The sequence below is a fragment of the Aulostomus chinensis genome, chromosome 7 (genome assembly GCF_037954235.1).
Source record: "Aulostomus chinensis isolate RoL2024-O1b breed Wild chromosome 7, RoL_Achi_v1.0, whole genome shotgun sequence".
In the NCBI taxonomy this organism is placed as follows: Eukaryota; Metazoa; Chordata; class Actinopteri; order Syngnathiformes; family Aulostomidae; genus Aulostomus; species Aulostomus chinensis.
The window spans coordinates 12,745,723-12,767,500 of NC_141326.1; the positions used below are offsets into that span (position 1 = coordinate 12,745,723).

The 21,778-nt window shown below is 42.8% G+C and overlaps 1 protein-coding gene across 2 annotated transcripts in view; it reads right to left on the reverse strand.

Moving 5' to 3' along the window:
- Nucleotides 1-16,138: 16,138 nt before the first annotated feature.
- The window catches only part of LOC147258578 (uncharacterized), a 45,330-nt gene continuing 39,690 nt past the window's right edge, over nucleotides 16,139-21,778 (reverse strand). The window contains exon 15 of one of the 2 annotated variants that reach the window (XM_086207729.1): nucleotides 16,139-16,453. In XM_086207729.1, the coding sequence (XP_086063855.1) occupies nucleotides 16,387-16,453 (67 nt within the window). In that variant the 3' untranslated portion in view covers nucleotides 16,139-16,386. The remainder of the gene's footprint in view (nucleotides 16,454-21,778) is intronic. The other variant, XM_086207728.1, reaches the window with a different exon arrangement.

Below are 21,778 nucleotides of genomic sequence, written 5' to 3' on the forward strand. Positions count from 1 at the left end.
TGTTTTGTTTTCTCTCTTTTTTTCGTTCCGTGAAAGCGGAACATGTGTGGTTTTAACCAATCAATCAAAACTAACAATGCTGGTAACGTGACCCACGTGTCCGTCTGTCAGCCAACCAGAAACGCCTCGCATGTGGCGATGCGCTCATGGGCACGACTCCGTGCCAAGGCGGTTCTACACTGAACGCGCAAGGCGCAGGTTGCGTGGGGGAAGTCCATTCATTGTGTATGTGGGAGCGCTGTGACGTCACATGAGTGCAAGCCAAGCCCAGCAAATGAGGCGTGCTTGTCCCCTACCACACGCAGCGCGCCGCGTCTGTCGCGTTCAGTGTGAAACCGCTTTCAGACGTCGTTTTCTTTATTTAATATGGGATTTTGACAGCTCCCTTCTCCTCCTTTTTTAACGGCACTCCGTTCCGGCTGTGAATATTTTACCGGAACTGCGTTCCGGCCCGTTCCGGCCCTCTTTCACCCCTGGATATGACCAACTGTTGTAGACGAACAACACTTCCTATTTCTGCTGCAATGTACAGAGAGGAGATTGAATATAACTTTTGTTGTTTGAAAAAGTAAGTTTCACCATTTTTGTCATTGAGCAAATAATTAAATAAAAAGTATTCTTTGGTGACACCACCTAGTGGCTACGACATGTAACTTTCATGGTTTACCGTCCGTGGAGGAGGTGAACTTGGGACCAAATTTGGGACTGATTAACTTTACAGTTACTGAGATGTGATTTACTTCCAGTTTTGATGCCACCTCGTGTCCATATTTTTCCATATTTGGTACAAAGGTTCAGTGGGGCATGGAAATAAAGAATGGGAGGTTTGGTAATGACAGAACATGATGCTACCAAGACATTGCACCACTTCCGGTTCGGACCATGTCAAACAATATTGTTCCTTTATAAATTCCACATTTTCTGAATCGTACATTTTTTTGTGAGGTATCAGAATACCTTTTTATAATTTTCGTCAATCATTTTTGCAAAGTTTCAGTTTGTGTGGGGGTACCATCTTGGTGGAGCGTGAAAGTAGCTTTTGCAATTTTCATGATTTTTGATGTTTCAACCCTGAACGGGCGTGTCCTTACTGACAAGATTCAGATGACGTCAGCGACCTCGTAGATATCGACTTATACATTTTGTAACATTGTAGGTGAGTGTTATAATCTTGAAAAAAATCATTTCCTTTTGTTTTGAGGTACGTTCAGTGGTCTGGACCAGTCCTACAGTTCAAGGTGCAGTACCGCATGTACTGACAGAAAAATAACTCTCCAAACCTGAGTGATCAATGCAGAGGAGTCTGTGGTCCGCAGCTTCGGTTTCATCAGTGGGGAAAAAAGACGACGTGAGTGATGACAGTCGGGTTCTCAGCACTGCTGCTTCAGAGAACCGCGTGGCTTCGCACATGTTGCTCCCAGCCAACTCCTCTGCACCTCCATTGATGGCCTGGGCCGAAGTCAACACAAAACAACCCAAACTGGAACCCAGCTGGACAGCCGTTGTGATACCTGGTTAATGGTTTGGGAGGTTCTTTCTTTAATCCTACATGGTGACAAATGCGAAAATACATTACAAAAAATGTAATAAATGAAAAGATAGCAGTAAAAACATTTTAGCTCAACGTCTCTTCATGGATTGAATCCAACCAAATGAAATGCGGAACATTTGGTGACCCCGAAGAATGAGCTGGTGACCCCTGTGGGGATCACGACCCTGAGCTTGAGAACCACCAATATAGATGACCTACATTATAATCTTATTAGATTCCTGCAGGTTCATGTATGTGCATGTGTATTTGAATCCCTGGTACCTTGAAGTGGAATGTATTCATTTTAAACCTAGTATTCTCTCTCTCTCTCGCTCTCCCTCTTTCTGTGTGTGTGTGTAAAAAAACAAGATGAAGAAGAAAAACAGGAAAGATGAGAGATATCATTTGTTATGCAACCTTGTTAGGAATTATTTTTGCAAGTGTGTGTTTGTGTGTGTGTGTGTGTGTGTGTGTGTGTGTGTGTGTGTGTGTGTGTGTGTGTGCTAGATCCCTGGGTGCTGCATTTGGCAGAAACATTGTGCGGTGGTATGATGCCAGTTAGAAGCAGCTGCTCACTTCTTTCTACTAAAAACACAACAGTTTACATAACAAGAATGGAAACACATGCTTCAGACACGGTGTGTGTGTGTGTGTGTGTGTGAGTGTGTGTGTGTGTGTCTATATCATTTGAGTGTGAGTGGTGTGATATATTGCCGGCAGCTTATATATCTATGGATTCTGAATGCAGTCCACAAAAATGTCTCAGGTGCATGAAAGATTGATTTAAATGTCTTAAGTTGCTAATGATTTAATCACTTCTCACTCATTCACACCTTCTCATAAAAAAGAAATTACTGGTTTTCATCGATTAACCAAAATCATATATGGAAATGTGTTCTACTTATAGAGAACTATTTTCAACCTTGGAAGAATTCAGTTCACCCACCCACCCACACACACACACACCCACACACACACACCATTCAAGGGCCAACTTACTCACTAAGGGCACGTTTCCACTGGTTCACTTCGGCTCGGGTCAGGTCGGGTCGGTTTGGCCCCGTTTCCATTGGCCTCAACACGGTACTAACCGTTACCATTTTGGTCCCTGCTCCGCTGGAGTTCCAAGTGAGCCGAGACTAAAATGTGATGTAAGCACAAAGCGGGACTCTGATTGGGTAGCTCACTCGCTATCGCTTGGTAAAGTCTCTTATACTTTTCTTGGGTGTTCTGTTTCGCTGCTTGAAGCCTTGCCTGTCTGTCGTCCCTCACTTTTAGTTGAAGCAAAAACCTCTGACGGAGCAACAGGCGTCACGCCGCCTGCATGTAGTCCATTGTCGTTGTCTTCCACAGAAATTACGCTGAGAGTCCACCCATGCTGACGTGGTACCCAGTGCTAGTGGAAACGCACCCGTACTGAGCTGTACCGACCCGACCCCTACCAGCCCGAGCCGAAGTGAGCCAGTGGAAACGCGCCCTAAATGATCAGGGGTTGCGTATCTTGCTCAGGGACACTTCGGCTCGCTCACCTGGGGAGGAGAGGAGTGAACCAGCTACCCTTCAGTTGCTCGACAGCCACTCCCCCCTGCTGCCACACGGTGGTCAGCTGAGCACGTTCAGCAGAACCCTGCCGATGATCCACCAACAGTCCAGGTGCACCATTTCTGTCCAGTGAAGCACAGTAACGTGGACATGTTGATGATGAATTTGTCTTTTTTGACAACTCGCTCGTACTATGAACGTGGCTCAGTCGTTCACATAACCCGTTACCACAGTTATGAAGCTTGGAGGTCAAAGCGAGTCTAGAGTTGTTCATTAACATCCTCCAGGCAGTTTCAGGATATTTGTGTCGACGACTGTAGTGACATCATCAAAATGAAATGTGGCCCGCATGAACTGAACAGAAAGTTTGGATTGTCTCGTTTTGACATATATTAGCCTTGCTGAATTATTCTAAGACGTTAGACATAAAACATTCCGGGAACAAATCCAAAGCACTTTTCCCTCTAAAGTTTAATGAGGAGATTAATAACCTACCAGAGAACCTACTCTACACACGCCTTCTCTGTGGGGGAAATATAAAGTCAAGAGTGGAGCTGGGAAAAGAAAGCATGGCCATGTCCAATGGAAACAGACACATACAGAATTGTACTGGCTATTCTATAACAATGATGACACATCTTCATTCATATTCTTCATATTCATAGCTGGTTAATGTTTGCCCCTGTAGTTGGTTAATGTGGTAAACAGTTAAATAGTGACACACCCCTGTTAGTGTATTTATGTTTTATTGTGTCTGTGTGATTATAGGGTTGTAAGGAAAATACAGCATTACATTGTTCTATAGAACCTAATGGATAAATAAAACAACACAGCAAAAAAAGGCTTGTACGTACACACACACACACACACACACACACACGCGCGCGCGTGAATGAGCTTCCCTGAGTGCAGAGTCATTCACAAACAGCTGTCAAGCATGAAATAAAAGAGGGCCGTGTGTGAATGTTTATTCGCGTGTTCACTTGTGTGTCGAGTTAATCCCTTGCTTGAGCATACGGACAAACCTGAGTGTGTGTGTGTGCGTGCATGTGTGAGCGTGCATGCATGTGTGAGTGTGTATGTGCATGTGTGGTGTTTGTAGACAGTCACATCAAGTCCTGTGTCCTCTAAATCACACATACCACTTTGCATTAGCATAAAACAAGGCAAGCATTTCATCATTGGCTCAGTTAAGAACCGTCACTGATGAGCGGGATGGCTGACGCTGTACAGCACTCTTCAAATACCTTCCCCAATAAGTGTTTTATTCCTTTCGTACTTAAAAATATGCATTTGAGCTCATGAAGTGCCTTTTTCTCTCTTGCATCACTTCTTTGTAATTCTAGAATGCAGAGAGAACCAACCACATCTATTTAGCTTGACGCTAATGGCGACTGACAGCTAACGGCTACAGCAACAAAATAACAAACGAACAAACATTTTGAACTTAGCAAAACAAAGAAACAAAAAACAAACAAACAAACACAATGTACAGTTAGCCTGTATTTATGCTGGATGTTGCAGTACAGAGTTTTTAAACTGACATTATTGAACGGTTTCATTGCTAGCTGTCTGTCGCTATCAGCACCAAGCGTAACATACAAGGCTGGCTCCTTGTGGTTTCTGGAGTCACAGATCTGTGGTGCAGAGGTGAGAGGAAAAAATATGAGCTCAATGCATTTTTTTAAACATTTGTATTTGAAAGGTAAATTACAGTCTTTGGGTGAAGAATCACTTTGAGGTCAACAGTTTAAACATGACACCAATAAGAAGGGAGCCAGTCTGATGTCATAGGGCTGTCATTTGTACTTTAAAGTAGTGTGTGTGTGTGTGTGTGTGTGTGTGTGTGTGTGTGTGTGTTTGTGTCACAGAGCTGGTGACAGATAGGGCTTAATTTTATGTTAATATTTTAAATACCTAGTCAGCATTTTCCACAAATGCAACATTCACCAAACAAAACCCATGCATTCAAACTTCTTTGCTGTTTCGGCTGCTGCAAACCAGTCAATTAGAGATGTCATGAGGTATGAAGTAGCAAACAAGAATGCTTTCAGTTGTGGTCATGCCTTAAGTTATCTGACAACAACCGAGAGTGTCACGTAAATCCTGTCCTGACAGTGATGCTCACTCCGGGCGAAAGTAAAATTTAATTGCAGTCCCTCCACTTGTCACAATGTTTTATTTTGAAAGGTAAATGTCACCATGCTGGCGGTCCTGGATGAAAATCCGAGCGTGTTAATGGGATTCATCCTCTCTATTCCAGATTTCACAACCAACCACGTAACAGGTGCTGAGGTAAATGAGTCTGAACCAAAGAGCTGAACCGACCAATCCATCACCTTTCTGTACCCACAGCCACACTGCTGGAGAGATGAGGAGAAACTAAAGGTCTGCTAGCATTGTGCACAGAGCGTAGCACATTAGCTCCAGCCCATGGCTGACCTTTTATCATAGTTTACGTAGGGCGCTGACCCCCGAATAACAGTTACTTAGCTCATGATTTATAGAGCTTGTCAGTGGTATTATTTATTTAGAGTCGTGGTTTTACTCCCAAACAGAATGCGCCTGAATCCTCAACAAGGCCCAGCATCTCTGACAGCTGAGATGATAAATAATGAAGCAGGAACAGCTTGCAGGGCCGAGCTGCTGTTCTGCCATGTCAGACAGCATTAAGACTGGAACCGATGAGGCCATTTTAACTGATGGAATCACACTGGGATGACAACTCTCAGTGCATTAGGGGTTTGTGTTTGCATGTCAGACAACAGCAGACACCGTAATAAAAGGGGAGAGAAAGTTGTTTTTGTTTTTTTTCAAACTGTATACGATTTCACAACATAAAATGATGTATCGGATACCAAGATATCTGTTGGAAATGCTGATAATCAAGCGTTGATTATTAGCGTTAACTGAAACTGAGATTTTGAGAATAAAATCAACATTTTACAATAAAAAGAGTCTTAATATTACATGAATTAAATCCCAATATTCCAATTAAGTAAGAGTATCAGATTTTTTTTTCTTATAAAATTCAGGTTTGGTTTTTTTTTCCCCCCTCAATTCGGCGACTAGTTTATTTGACCACGGTTACATCATAACTCTGACTTTATTTAATCTCTGTTTTTTCCCCCGCCTCAGTTCAACCATGACATTCAGTCCTGTTAAATACTTCCACGCCGTAACCAGAAAGCAACAGTGGGTGGAGCTGCTGCTGTCCAGGGCTCGTTTAGTCACACTGGCAACCAGTTTCAGGTCATGGAAGGTTCTCCGGCGTTCTCTGACAGGGTTACGCAAAAAAGCTCATTCTTTTACAGATTTTAGGAGCTTCCACTAGCCGTCAATGGTGTAAAGAACAGTGTAATAACAATTCATCGACCAAGATGTGTTAGCATGCAAATTGGTACACTGCCATCATCCACCTGTCAGTTTCATCTGGAATGAAGTTTGCCGGAGGAGGAGGAGGAGGAAGAGGAGGAGAGTGATAACATATAAAAAGAACGAGCTCTTCCAGTCAGAGGAAAGAATGTTGCTCCGTCTGGAGGAGACGTCAGAAGACTTCAGCTCCTCAGTAGGAACAAACATGAGATGTGAATCAGACGGATCGACGATCAGTGGTTGACTTTCTGTCTCCTCCGTCCTCGTCATCCTGCAAATCACGTCTGAAGACCAAAATACACCAACAGCCGATTAAAAAATTCTCACGGCATGTCGGATAAAAACACGTGGAAGGTTCGGTGTCAGCTGGTTTGCTGAGGCCAGGGTACGAGCTCGCCCGCTTCATGTGACGCTCCCTGATGATGTTTAATGCTCTCAAACTCTATCTCGGATTCCCAAGATAAAACGATTTCAAACTTTCTGCATCTGGCAAGGACTGAAGGTGTTTCTGTCGTACTGCAACAGTCACAACTCCCCAAACAAGTTGAGCTTTTCTAATTTAGCGCGAGGGTTGGGATTATAGTCCGAATCGGACAAGTTATTCTCACACCCGTGATTCTGAGGTGCGGTCTACCTGTCGCCCCCTCATACAACCGCGATGTGGTTTTTCTAGTTCAGTAAACTATAAGTTTATTAGAAATTTGGAGACAGATTTTTGCCCGCTAGTCAAGGGAACATTGTTGGAAATTAGTTGAATTGCTGTCCATGTGTGAGATGAGTAAATGAATCGTTAAACAGTATTATTTGGTGTTGCCAGATATAATTAATATTTTGACCTGAAATCATTAATAGGTCTCTGATTTATGTCAAATTTAATATCAAAGTTTGTCAAACTCACACAGAGGTAAAAAAAACCCCAACCTTAATGTGTGTTTTTTTTCCTCTTTATGGAGTTCAATAAAATTCTCAAGGGCAGGTTGTTGCTCTTGTTTACTGATAAACATCTTTTAGTACAAATGCAGCTCGAGCTGCTAGATTGTAGCGGCTGATGAGATAATAAACGCGCTCACACGTGGAAAAAAGGCCTGACTGATTCATGAAGAAGGCAAAAAAAGGAGTGATAAAAGTTTGGGCAAAAACACCTTTCTTGTGCCATCCAGGTCAAATGTGTGTATCTCTTCTATGAACGTCTTCTTGGTGCAGCTTTAAATACACACACACACACACACACACACTCATATCACACTGAACAATTCAACACAGTTGTCTTCCTATTGGAATGTTCCAGAGTTTTAGCCTCAAAACGCTCTGCCAGATTTAGTCTCTCATTACTCCGACAGCAGGGATGGATGGAGAGAGATCAAAACGAGAGAGAGAGAGAGGAGCGTGAGATCAGATGATAAACAAGAAGAATGAGACGCTGTGATTTATGGAGGAGGTTGGGGAGAGTCGAGCCTCGGTGTTTATGAACTTGATCAGCCGGTTCTGTTCTTTTCTCCTCTTTGTTTTACTCGGCCACTCCAATCGTCCCTGCAGCTCCCTCTCTGCACTCGTCTACCAGTGGAAACGTGAAGGGGAGCGAAGGGGTGATCAATATTTCATGAAAGCAGACCCCGGTGACGTCAGAGACATAATAACAAAGATGCTAAACACAAAGCATCTGTTTTATATCAGCTGCAAAAACCTCAGTGAGTTGAGACTGCGAGTGTTGGCAGATTTATTTGAGCTGAGCAGCTCCAGTTGTGTGACAAAGTCAGGTTCTGTGTTTTACATCCCGCTTGGGTTTTAACCCTTTGATTCCTTAGTCAATACTTTTGATCAGTATTTGATTGCTGTGATAAATCTGCAGTTAACTGAAACTGCAATAAATCTACTTTTATTGATATGAGATACTTCTAAACTGGTGGTATGTGGATAAAGCTCCTTATTTTGGTGAAGTAAATAAAAATTCCATAAAACTGAAGTGTGTTTGAATGATCACCACTTGTAATTCTGCCCCTTTTACACCAGTAAAAGGGGCAAAAATATTATTTTTCTTACCCTAAACTAAATCCACTCTATATAAACCCTTCTGAATGCTTTGCCTCCACAAGTTTTTTTCTTCCCTCCCTACTCTGCAAAGACACACATCGTCTCACTGAATTTAAGACATCGCTTTTGCACGGAACACATCCACAATCTTTGATTGAACTTTAAGTAAAAAAGTACAATTGCAGTCTTTATTTTCCTGCAAGGATTTTGGTTGGAACAAATTTTTGGCACCGACACAGGAGTGGATTTTATCTGCAATGTCTGAGATGATGAGCATAAAAGATGACTTGTATGTAAATTAGTACTTGATGCCTCCGGGATTTGCTCGTTTCTGTGACGGTGAATGTTTGGCGGCCCCCAAACTCCAGCCTCACTCAGCGTAGCGGTAAAGGGAAGTGGTGCTAACGTGCTAGGCTTGACCCTTGACTTCTTCTGCAATAGTAGTGCAGTTTGATGACAAACAGAGTAAATGGAAGACTCGGTGAGGAAGAGGAGAGAGAGAGACGGATGAAGAGCTGGTGCATCATCTGCTTGGAAAAACAAAAGCTGAAAACACAACACAGTTGGAAAACTGGCAACAGATATGAGAGCAGTAAATTTGGTTTGATGCTGGGGAGGAAGCTCGCTCATTTATTTCAGTCATTGGTTTTCCAGTTGAGGCGGGGCCGAGCCAAGCAGAGTGGAACAGGACATGTGTTCTATTATCAGTCAGACAGAAAGAAGCAGCCTTTTCTAACGCAGCACGTTTGATTGAAGGGTTACCGCCACAGCGCACACGGCACCTACCTGCATTTTTTAAAGGGTCATTTCATCTAAATCTCAAAAACAAACAACGTTCCGAATCCCTCGTGAACCTCTACGGGTATCGCTTGTGTTTGCTGGGCTATCATCTTGATTTGCAGTTCAACATATTTGACATTAAACGTTAACAGGGTTTAAAGGGCCTGGTACATTTTGATCCACCGAATAACGTTTGGAAAGCCTGGTTTCGTTCGTTAGCCGAGAGCTAACCAGCAGTAGCCTGTTCGGCCTGCGTGAGTCGCAGGTGTGCTCGCTCTCTTATGCTGGGGCCTCGTGTGTATTCACCACTACAGGCTCGGTGTAAATATGAAACCACACAGAACATTTAGAAATATTTTTTTAAACAATCAATACCTGTTAAGTATTGGTTACTGTTGCATTGCATTGTGGGGTGCAATGCGTTCCTTTCATGCCGTTTTTGTGCATTTTAAAAAAAAAAAATTCCAAAAATATACTAAAAATCTCCCACACTATGAACTCAATACAAGTTCGAGTGGAGTTTATATTAAAGATTATATTTAATGGTTAAACTGGCTTACATGTTTACAAGTTGCAAATCTTCAAGCACATCAGTGATTTATTGAATTATGAATTCCAAAGGTATGTTGCACTGAAAAATATCAGATATGCTGGGACAAAATCTCTGGGTAGGTATTGACAACAGCTTTGAAGAACTGAATTCTCCAGGTCAGTTCTCTGAGTAAATCTGAGGTCTGAGCTCCACTCCAGCCAGAACAGTAATGTAAACATCAACTACGAGTCAACACTCACCTGTATGCCCCGCGCGCGCGCGCACACACACACACACACACACACACACACACACACACACACACACACACACACACACACAAAAAACGCCTTAAGCTGCCTTGACCTCACCTTCACTGCTGTCATAGGTAAACACACACCAGTCTTTCAGGGTTTAAACACTGAGCCATATGACAGTTACCAGACCTGTGTGTGTGTGTGTGTGTGTGTGTGTGTGTGTGTGTGAACACTAAAACATGTTCCCACAGGTGGGTGGTGGTACAAGCACTGACTGCAAGCTACTTGTCTCACACACACACACACACACAAATAGTAAATGTCATATTTCCATAATCCTGATTGTTTCAGTGGATGCCATTTGCAGCTGGTGACAGTTTTAATCCAGAAACTTTTTTGGAAGTTCATTAGAAAACACCAAATATTAAAGTTTTGACGTCATCAAACTTGACACAACAGTCAGAACCAGACTGAAAATACGTCTATTTCAGGAAACTTCCTGAAACCAGCCCCAAGATTCTGGATGTCTGTCGTGGTCAGGTCAGGGCGCCCAGCCTGTGACTTCAGTGAGTCCAGGGCTCAGGATGCAGGACCATTTCCAGAAATGATTTAAAAAAAAGATTTTAAAAAAGCATCAAGATAAAAAATATAATAATCTGCTATAAAAAATAACAGTTGAATCGTATAACAATTTAAACTGGGCTGTCTGGATAGGTCTGTGAGTGTGTGTGTGTGTGTAGCGTTTGTTCTCTTCCCCCACCTCGGGTTGGGAACCTTTGAAGCAGTTATCCACTTCAAACTAAAATATCCAGATGAATTTCGTGGGAGATAAATCATTCAAAGTTCAACAGGATGCATATTAATGTTTTGGTGGTCATCTAATTTTAATCCAGCTCCATCGGTAGGTCAATTTTTTAATTTATCCAGTGCAATTTAACAGAACAGATTAAAACATTCATGCTCCCGGAGGATGAATCCTGGGGTCACACCTGGTTCACAGGGAAAAATCTCAGAAATAATTGGATAGCTTCCTCAGATATTTACTACAAACTTATTTTTTCTGCTGTTGAATTCTAACAGTCTGTGATGAACTGGCGACCCATCCAGGGTGAACCGATGCCAGCTGGGATCGGCTCCAGCCCCCCCACGACCCTTAGCAGATGAGGGGCATCGAAAAATGGATGGATGGAATTCTAACTACTTCAGTGGCTTTTCTTCTTGCACCATCACTTGTCCAGTACATTGTTTCCATCAGCCTCGGCTGCACTGAGCCAACCTTACGTTACAACAGTGTGTTTATTTTAGCCATGGCGAGGTTACAGTGTAGGCTTGTAATCACTGAGCTTGCAGGAAACGCCTGCAGAGTCCCTCAGTATCTGTGGAAGGGCGGTCGCGTGATGTGTTACTTGATTTGATTGACAGTTTTCAATTTGGAGTGGCAGGAGGAAACGCTCTCAGATGTTTGTTTTTTCCCCCACATGAAAGCTCACTTCACTGTTGTGCATCACGCGAGTGTCCTGGACTTCAACACAGAAGAAAGCTGCAGCTGATTAAAACCTCCTGCCATGAAGAAACAAGGAGATCAAATCTGTCTAAAAGACACGGTGTCATCTGCAAAGAAACAGCACAAAGCAGCACGAGGTGCTTTACCAGTGACACAGATGTGGATGGACGTGTGTGTGTGTGTGTGTGTGTGTGTGTGTGTGGGGGGGGGGGGGTGCAAAGGATGTTCACCATGGCTCCAGCCTCCTCACCATCAACTACAGATGAATTAAGGGAAACAGATGTTGCCTTCTGCTTTCCTGTCTGCCACTTCCCATCACCCCTCCAGTGTGTGAGTGCGGAACGCCGCTGGACTCTCCACCTCTGCTCCCGTCAGCTGGAAACATGAATGTAGGCTTGTGTGTGGCAGAGAGAACGACTCTGCCTTCCTGTCTCCATTTTTGGCTCACTCAAGAGGTGTGAGGTGGTTTTGACCCACTAGCTTCATCTATGCGTCATGACCCCACACCAGTCAGATCAGTGACAATCAGACGTGATTTGAAAAAAAAAAAAAAAAGCCTAAATATTCGAAATCACAGTGCTTAAATTTCGAAAAACTTGATGTATACTGCAATTATGTTTCTCACAATCACAGTAAGACATTGTTGCTCACATGCATGGACTCAGACCAGTACAACCAGTAACAATCATGAATTCCTAGCCAGTTTAAAGTTTAAATCCCTTTTGCTTTTGCTGGTTTTCTGAATCGGTTCAACACTAAATCCCCAATTTCTGATCCAGATCCAGCGGCCTCAGCCAGTTGTGTCTATATAGGTTGACCCAATTTGCAGAACCCGTTGGCCCTTTTCTCACAAATCACATTCTGACTTACAAAAACACGTTTTGCACCGTGACGAACTTGTGACGCCTAACAGTTAAGCACAGTAAACAAAAGTGTCACAAAATTCAAGTGCAGGTGTCGTAGCCTTAAATTTGGTCTCAAAATTGATCGAACTTTTTGCTCATGATGATATGGAACCAACAGAAGCCGGTTCAGATGCTCAGGTTGATGGAGGTTTTCAGCAAAAATGCAGAGGAGCTATCAGACAGGCAGGCGGAGTGTTTTTAGCTGACACACGAGGAATCACTTGATTTTTGTGCTCCCGTTCACCTTTTGCTGCTGCGCTTCTCAGTTAAAAGGTTTTTCACAATCACTGAGACGGATCTCTTGAAACCTTCTGCCATTTTCCCCAAACTGTGAGCCAAAAACCCCCAACTTTATTTCTTTTATAAATGAAAAGGGCATTCTAGGCAAACATTTAATTTTCCAGAGCTACACGCCCTGAGATTTGGGTTTTACCTTTTTTGATGGAGTGTCGAATGAATGCTCAGTAGTGTTTTTATTTTGACTGGCGTGCGATTTGACAACATTGTTTGGTTTTGAGCACCGATGACACCGTCCTGATGCGATGAGGGTTTGTGAGCAGAGTCTGAAAGAAAAATTTTGTGCTTCCAGTTGTGAGAAAAGGGTGGAAGGTTTCAAGAAATGTCTTAAACTGAGAAAAAACTTTGCCTCTGTTCCAAACTTGAGTGACCCCGTTTGTGTGTGTAGTCAAGCCAGCTCTAGGACTAATTGCCTGTCATTTAAAGGGGTTATTTATGGTGCCGTCATTAATATGAACCTGCAGTTCCTGCCAGAACTGAAATGGAGACACTCCCATGCTAGAACACCACAGAGCTCCTCTACTTTGCCGTGGAGATATCAGGTTCATAGGGACTCTCCTCCCCTTTCCCCTGGAATGAAAGAATGTGATTGTAGATTAGCTCAACAGGGAGGATATTTGGAAACAAGAGGAAATCATTAACTCCTGTCCAGAGATGGACTTTCTCTGAATCCCCTCATTTCATCCCGCCTCAGTCTGAAGCCGTTCTTCCTCCTCTTCGATCTCTGGCTCACACTGCACCAGACAAATATTCCCTCAGTGCTCGGAATCAGACTGTCCCACTGTTGTACTTCAGAGCGCTCCTTTTCTGTTGTCACGGCAACAATGTCGCACATATCCATTGCCAGGTAACTGATAGTAAACAAGACATTAGTCAGGTTAATTTCTTTTCCAATATCTTTTAATGCTTGAATACTTAAAGTCACAAATCATATATTTGTTCACTTATATTTTCTTTATTACTAAGAAGTAATTTTCCCGAAAGGCAGCAGCCAAACATTGAATGGCAATTTACTGGTGACTCATTTGAAAATGATCAGTTGATCCCAAATAATGCCTTTTTGTCAAACTGCTGCTGCCGTGACATCAGAGGAAAGAAACGCAGCTCTTTCTAGTTGGTGTTGATATCTATTCTCTCTTCTTTCTTTTTTTTTTTTAAGTAAAGTCTTCAAAAGTCTCTCGGTGCAGGCCTCAAGTCTGGACTCTGTTACAAACCTTCAATCTGTCAACTCCTAGATTGACCCATTCAATCCTGAAGCAAGATAACAATTTTAAAGGAAATGTGAATACCTATTAATGTTTGACTTTAACAGGATCTTCGTTTGTTTCACTGTAAAACCAATAAAATAGGCCTTCCTCTTGTTCCAGGTAGAAAACAAAACAAAGAACATTGTGACTAATCTCACCACGGTGGGATTAAAGCTGCATGTTTCTCACCCTGGTTGCTGATTTCATAATTAGCAGCACTGAAGCTGTGCAGGTTAAGTGAGCAGAGGTATGTGACCCCGCTGCCCACCCCCGCGTCCCTGGCCAGGTTTGCAGTTCGCCTATGATCCTGAACTACCGGGTCAAACCATTACAGGGTCAGAGGGGTCCCCTCTGAACATTCCACTGTTTATAGTCGGCCGCTATTGCAATACTTGACATTAGGATGGAAAAAAAACAGTGACTGTAGGGAGGTCAAGGTTGCAGACAAAATAATAAAAGTGTGCTGCAGTTTGTACGCCTGCTATTTCCTATGACCAGCCTTCGATATCGTGGAGCGAAGAGTCAGTGAGTGCCTGTTTTATCTCACACCCATCAAGCATTCACAGCATGGCAGAGTTATTAATAAAGACACTAAATCAAACTCTTCTATCATGACACACTGACTGAAAGTTAATGAACAGGGAGACACCCAGATAGTCAGGAACGTTCAGAATTACGATGTGAAAGTCAGCAGCTTCAATCATCTCTCTGGCAATGGTGGTTATTTCAAGGAGTCAGAAAAAAAAAAAAAAAAGAGTTCATATCATTGTCAGTTCTGTAAAAAAAAGACACGACCGCAGAGAAAGTAAATTATTAAACATTATCAGTATTAAAAATATACGGCAAATTCAGACAACACCTGACAGAATCACCTGCGTCTGTGATGCGTCTCCAGGGGACACGATGAGTGAGTCACGCTTTCCGTCCCACATTTTGTGACTCATGATGTTATTAAAGTCAGTTATCCATCAGCGGAGTCAGAAGAGGAGCTGATTATTTCATTGTGGTTAGTCAGTTAGACAAAACATTCCTGGCAGATTTTAATTAGTCATAGTTTTTGTTTTCTTTTTTGGACCAGGTAAAGAGCACGACCCGTCCAGGGTGAACCCCGCCTCTTGCCCAAAAGCCACTGGGATAGGCTCCAGCCCCCCTGTGACCCTTAATCAGGATAAGCGGAAGAAAATGGATGGATGGAGGTAAAGAGCATTTGGACATCTTATTACACATTTATCTGTGAATGACAGCATGGACTGAGGGGGTGTGGCTACAGGACCACATCATGTGGCCCAAATCGGACACAGATCAATCCCAAACCCATCACATGTGGGTCAGATCTGGCCCACACACCAGTGCTGTAACCAACCGCCATAACATAAAAGTGTCAGAAGGAAGGAAATTAGCAGAGAGGCTGGTCTTTGTCCACCTCAGACCACAGCTGTTGCTAACAGATTAGCTGTACAGGTGACTCGTTTTAAACAAGATGTCTGGGAGAGATTTTTTAATGTGTGGTTGATACCCAGCTCAAGTACTGGGCCATACATCTGATTAAAAAGAGACACTGGTCACTGGTTCCTGGTCCATGTATCACTGGTCATTTAAACCCCCCAAAATCCATCTAAAAGCCTAAGCATATGTGAAATAACGCTAGGTTGCTACTGTAGTTTGCACCTAATAGCTAGTTGGCTAACACTAGCAGCATGTATTGCAGAAGATGAGCCCTCTAAAATCTATTCCTTACATTTTAGCTTTGTGTTTTTGATTTTCAGAGGGTTTGGCAAACATTCTATCAAGTCAGGCTTCCTTACTGTGGTTAAATGAAACCACTGCTGGTGGAAAACACAGGATGAAACATTCTTTGAACAACTCTAGAGAGGGGGAGGTGTCATGAGCACAGTCGCATAAAACATTTTCACTCAAGTTTAAACAAACAAGACAGATTTTGAGAGCCGACAAGACAACGCTGTCTTTTTGTGGCTGATTTAAAGAGATGTTCCAATCCAGACTGGAGATAATTACATGATACCAGTGTGGTTTTGGAAGCCCGATGGAAAACGAACCCAACACAAACACCAACACAGGAACACCACCACAATCCTAATTGAAGCACAAGAGCCGATGTGCTCCAAAATAAATAACCGCCACCGTTAAAAAAAGAATGGCAATATTTTATTAGGGCAAACTATGAAAATAAAAACATTGCTTACAACCGCAAAATGTCATCAAGGGAAAAACAACAAGGCAAAGTAGAATGAAAATAGGTGCTGGTCATGCTTGGTCATGTTTGCATATAAAGAGCACAACACACTCACTGGCTTTGTGTGGTAACATTGACAGACATGACAGCTCTTCATCCCCTGATCTGTTTCATTTGCCGCCTCGTCGGCATCAGATGAGCGTTGACTCTCTGGCGGTCCAGAATGGGACGCTGGTCTGATGTCTGGAGGACAACTCTCTGGAGGAGACAAATGGAAGACAGAAAAAGACAAAAATAAATCACACACTATTGTTATGACACAACTGTGATAAAGTCTGCTTCAACTTTCTAATTCACTTGATTTGAACCAGATAAGAGCAGATCTGATACCTACAAAAGTCCATGATGGACAAATTATACACTCTCGTGTTGTTTGGCAACAGAAGCCGATGCTTTGGTTAGTCACCTACTTTCTTTTGTAATGCCTTTTAAAAAATTGGTAGCTTTTTTTCTGCTGTAATGTCTCTAAACAAGCTAGGAGAATAATCCCTTCCCTCACACCGTGGCATTTCCATTTCATTCAGCCAAATTTGTCACTGGATGTCAAAAACTCATGACTTTCTGTTAACCTGCCAAAACAACCACAAAAGTGAAATTGTTGAAACTATCTAAACTATCCAGCCCATGAGTGAAAAATCAACGATGTGAGTCACATCTGAAAGACACATTTTCTAGCTTATGTGGGACAAATGTCAGTATATTACGTAAAAAGCTCTATTTATTATTAGGGAGGTGTGTGGGTGTGTGTGCTTGCGGACACCTGATTCTGACTCAAGAAGCCCATCACCATGAGCACGAATTAGAACACTACACATACAGAGTGTGACTCCATCTTGATTGTCAGATCTGCTCTGTCAGACACTAAAAGTTCTGCCTCGCACGACGCCGTGACAGAAACAGCAGCTCGATGAAAATGTCTAATTTAGACTGTGGAGGGAGGAAGGGAGGGGGAGAAAGTGAAGGAGAGAGCAAGAGAGAGCACATGTACCTTCAAGAGGAGTACGGTTCATTTGAGTGTTTGATTGAGTCAGTGTTTCAGCATCACTGTGTGTGTGTGTGTGTGTGTGTGTGTGTGTGTGTGTGTGTGTGTGTGTGTGTGTGTGTGTGTGTGATTACTCTGAGCAGGTTAGCTATGGTGGCTTTAGCTGCATGTGGTTGGAGACAGAGCCAATCTGAGGGTAAACAGCTATTCAACGTGGCCAGTCTGGCCTCTCCACACAATCCGTCTATGGAGGTATAACTGAAAGGAGCCATTGATACTAATGGCAACGATGCTCTTTGGACACTTTACAAGTGTATAGCCATGTCAGTCTGTCTTAATGTTTAAATACACTGTGCCGCTAAGCAGCAGCATTGACCCATGTGAGATGGGCCTCATGCAAAAGAGTCCACAGCCTCTACATGAACTCCAATAATCGCTCTCATACCCAAACCAGGATATCCGCCAGAAACGTCGACAAGCCTGGCAGCCAAGTGGTGGAGTGGGGGGATAAGAGCACCACTGGATTGAGAATAGCTGAGAGGCTGTTTGATTCAGACGCTTCCACGATGATACAGAGAAATGTAGTTAAAGCTAGTCAAACCAAAGCTGCCCGACGGCTACAATGGCAGCTTTAACGCTAATGCTAATTTCATACACACCACATGCTAACGATATGCTCCTTTGGATGAGTCCACTACTTGTATTGTAAAATGTCTTGAAATATATCTCTAACGAAGGTGCTTGTAACGTTTGGAGAATGGCTCAAATATGACAACGTGTGGCTCAAACCACAAACACAACAGACCACTTGTGTGCAACAGACACACAAAAGCGTTTCTAAAGAAGAGCAAGTGCCACCAGCACCACCACATAGAAACAACATGGAGGTGCATGACTAAATAAAAGTGTAAGGTTACTTCTGTGTGTGTCACTGGTACGATGCAGCTGCTGTTTCCTCCCGTAGAGACAGCGACCATCGCTCCTTCCGAGCGTCTCTCACCCACACTCATCTCACACCTACAAATGCCTGTAAAAGGCACTTAAACAGACCCAGTGATGCAGCACTATCAGCATCATGGAGGTCACACAGAGCGTCTGAGCTAAGGTGATCAGAGTGTAATTCATCATGAGAACAAACCATAATCACTTTCATAATTCTCGCAGAGTGCTGCACACAATGACACACCTAAAGCCAACTTACAGGCATCGTCCTTTCTGCTGTCACGATGGTTGAGTATTTAAAGAATTCTTTATGTTCTACTACACAAAACTGTGAATCGGCAAATTGCCCTTAATAAGACGCCTCCATTTTAACAGCATTTTCTTATGATATTAACCTAAATTAGGTCATAGTTTTCTAAACTTAGGGGGATTATTGAGGTGTTGTCGACATTTATACAACTTAAATCCCATTACAGGTCCTACCAGAATCTCTGAAGTATTTGGCGTCACGTACAAGAGTCAGACAGCTTCAGGGAACACATGCTAGTTTCTAGTGTTACAAGCTGGGCTCTTAACTGCTGGTTTTCTGTATTATTAGCAAGAAAACACTAAACTGATGTAGAACATAGTGATGTAATGTGTCTTCAGTCGGAGGTTGTAACAGGAATATGAAGTCAATATTCCATAGGAAACTTAATTAATCTAAATACTATCTTATTTAGTCAATAGTCGGATTATTGCTGGCCGTGTAAACATGACCAGTGTTCCGGTAATTTAGTTTGACTGATGTGAGGCGATCCTTTATGAATGGAGGCCATTTCTGAAACCGTTTCTGGACCATTCTTGGATCATCAGTGAAGGCTGGAGGTGCACAATTTTCCATGATGGAAAAAGACAGTTAATTGAGCTCCTGACATGTAGAGGCCTGACGGAGGCTTAATATGGTCCAACAAGCTCACCACCACCATCACCCCCCCCCCCCGTCACTCAAAATTAGTTCATATGGTTTCCATAAGGAGCCACAATGAGACTGTTAAAACATTTAAAATGGGTGTCAAGTTGGGACCATGTTACAGAGGAGTGAGAGCAGTTCACACTAAGGTGCAGTCAGGTGACCACACACACACACACAGTTATTTATGTCTATTCTGTAGAGTACAGTAACAGGAACGTGTTAGCCAGGTAATGTCAGTCAGGTGAACAGAGCTCAGGTTGCTTTTGTTTATTGCAGACTTTGTGAGAAACAATCAAGGAAGAGAAAAGTTGAAAAAATAAATTGTATGAGTAGCACATACACGTTTGTATATACATGCACGGATGTGAGGGTAAAACCATGTGGCACGTTTCTAAAGACAGAGTGATTAGTACCCTTTCTTTTCCTGCAGACACAAGTCATGCATGATTCAAATTCAATTACGCTGTAAGGAGGAGGAGGAGGAAACTGGAGAGACACTGGCGATGTGATGTGCTGCCCCAGTAAAACCCATTTCCTCTGCAGTGAGTCAGCAGCTGGGCTCCCTCAGCTTTAACTGACTTGTTATCACAGGGATGCATCGCTGACTCCTCCACAAGCCTGTCCATGCTGAGCTGTAACGAACATTTATTTGCATCATTGGTTAATCAGATGATGTTTGGTGTATTTTCATTTTAATCATTTGATTTATATCGACTATAACATTTACAAATAGCAAAGAAGAAAAGTCCATCATCAGAAGTTTCCAGAGCCCAAGGTGACATCTACTAAAGTGAGTTGAGAGAAAAATAGTCCTTAGAGAGAGATATTTAGTTTACTATCACATAAAACCAGTCCAGCACTCCGCCAGCAGCTGTGTGGAGAGCCACACACAAACAATCTCATATTTAACAGGTAATGTTGGAATCCATCAATATTTTAGTATATACTTTATATCCTAACACGTGTAACTCTGTGTAAGACTCTGGTAAGCAGACTCTCAGAGAGATGGCGCTCTACGTGTGAATAAAACGTTCACTGTTCCATCGATGGCTACCTGAATACAGAGGATCAAATCAGAAGCCGTTATCTTTCCAACTGTCAGACAAGTTTTCCAACAAATGACTCGAGATGAGGGCAGAACTCAAACATCCTGTGTTAGAGGAAGCTGGAAAGATAAACTATGAATGAAAAAAAAAAGATATCCATCTAATAGCTGTGGAGACTTTTCACACCGATGTAAATCTCCGGATGGCTCTGGAGCAAAAGTCAAGGAATCCCATTCATGGGGTTTGGCAGTGGCAACAGAAGAAAATAACTGAAGTAAATAAATCCTTCAGCTAAAATCCTACTAGACTAGACGAGCTACGAGGGTTCAACTGTATCTCAGTCTGTCTTTAGAAACATGATGTTTATCTACAATGCAAACGTTTTACGTGAACCTTGATTTTCCAATATTTTATCACATGTATGTTGTCAAATATGTTTAAGACATCCTGATTCCTTGAGCACCAGAGGACTCTGGACCTGTACTGTTTACCCTGGTTTTGTTCACTTCTATTATTGCAGGTCCTGCTGGATATTCAACGTGACCTTTCCTTCCACTGCAGGAACTGGCAGCCCAACCTAACCCTTCCGCTGAGATAGGACATAAGCAGCAGTGCAGGACATGTTTCTTAGCTACATCTCCACACCTATATTTCTTCCATGTTTTTATGAGGACAGACAGTTCTCTTTGTTGAACATTTCTAGTCTCTTCAATCAATCACTTGCTTTCACTACAGAGGAAGCAAGGGGGTGAGGGCTGGGGGTTGGAGTAAGGGGGGGGATCATTTCCATTCTGCTCTCGGAAAAACAGTGAGGAGTGGTCCATTCATGCTTCGTTCATTTTTACATTTATACCTCTTAGCTTTTGTTCTCCTTCCAAGATAAACAGCAAGGCGTGGGCCAAAAACTGCCATTCACTTCTGCAGTACTCCTGCCTTGAGGCCCCCCCCAGTGTGTACACATGCATGTATGGGGTTTACTCTAACTACGAGATAAGCATGTACGACGGGGATTAACATCCCTGTAGGATAAATCATGACTAAATTCAGTAGCAGCAAGAATGAATAGAAAAGGAGTTTATCTTGCTCTCAGGCGGATCTATCAAAACTTGTGGGAAACAAATTCAGTGACATTTAGATGACAAACAAAGGCGTCCACACAAGCAGAAGAGAAAGGGCAGCATTGATGCCGTTAACTGAGCACTGCTATTATATTTCTCCTTCCTACCATTCAAGGTTAATGGTAACACCTTCTTAAAAGATGTGACGTACTTGTGTGTGTGTGTGTGTGTGTGTGTGTGTGTGTGTGTGTGTGTGTGTGTGTGTGCACGCGCGCGCGTGTTTCTGGAGTGCTTAGGACTGACTTTTTGATCAAACACACATCATGGTGAGGGATACAGGGAGACTTTTTTCCCCTCTCACTCGTGTGTGACCTGGAAGATGTTATCTCTCACTTGGAAGCCGTCTGCAGCCCTGTATGAATTTTTAGTTTGTTTTTCAACACAACTCATTACCTATTAAACCAGTTACGTTTCACAACAGCTGAGTGTGACATGGTTATTATATACTGGTTTGTCAAGCAAGTTAAGACCAGACAGCAG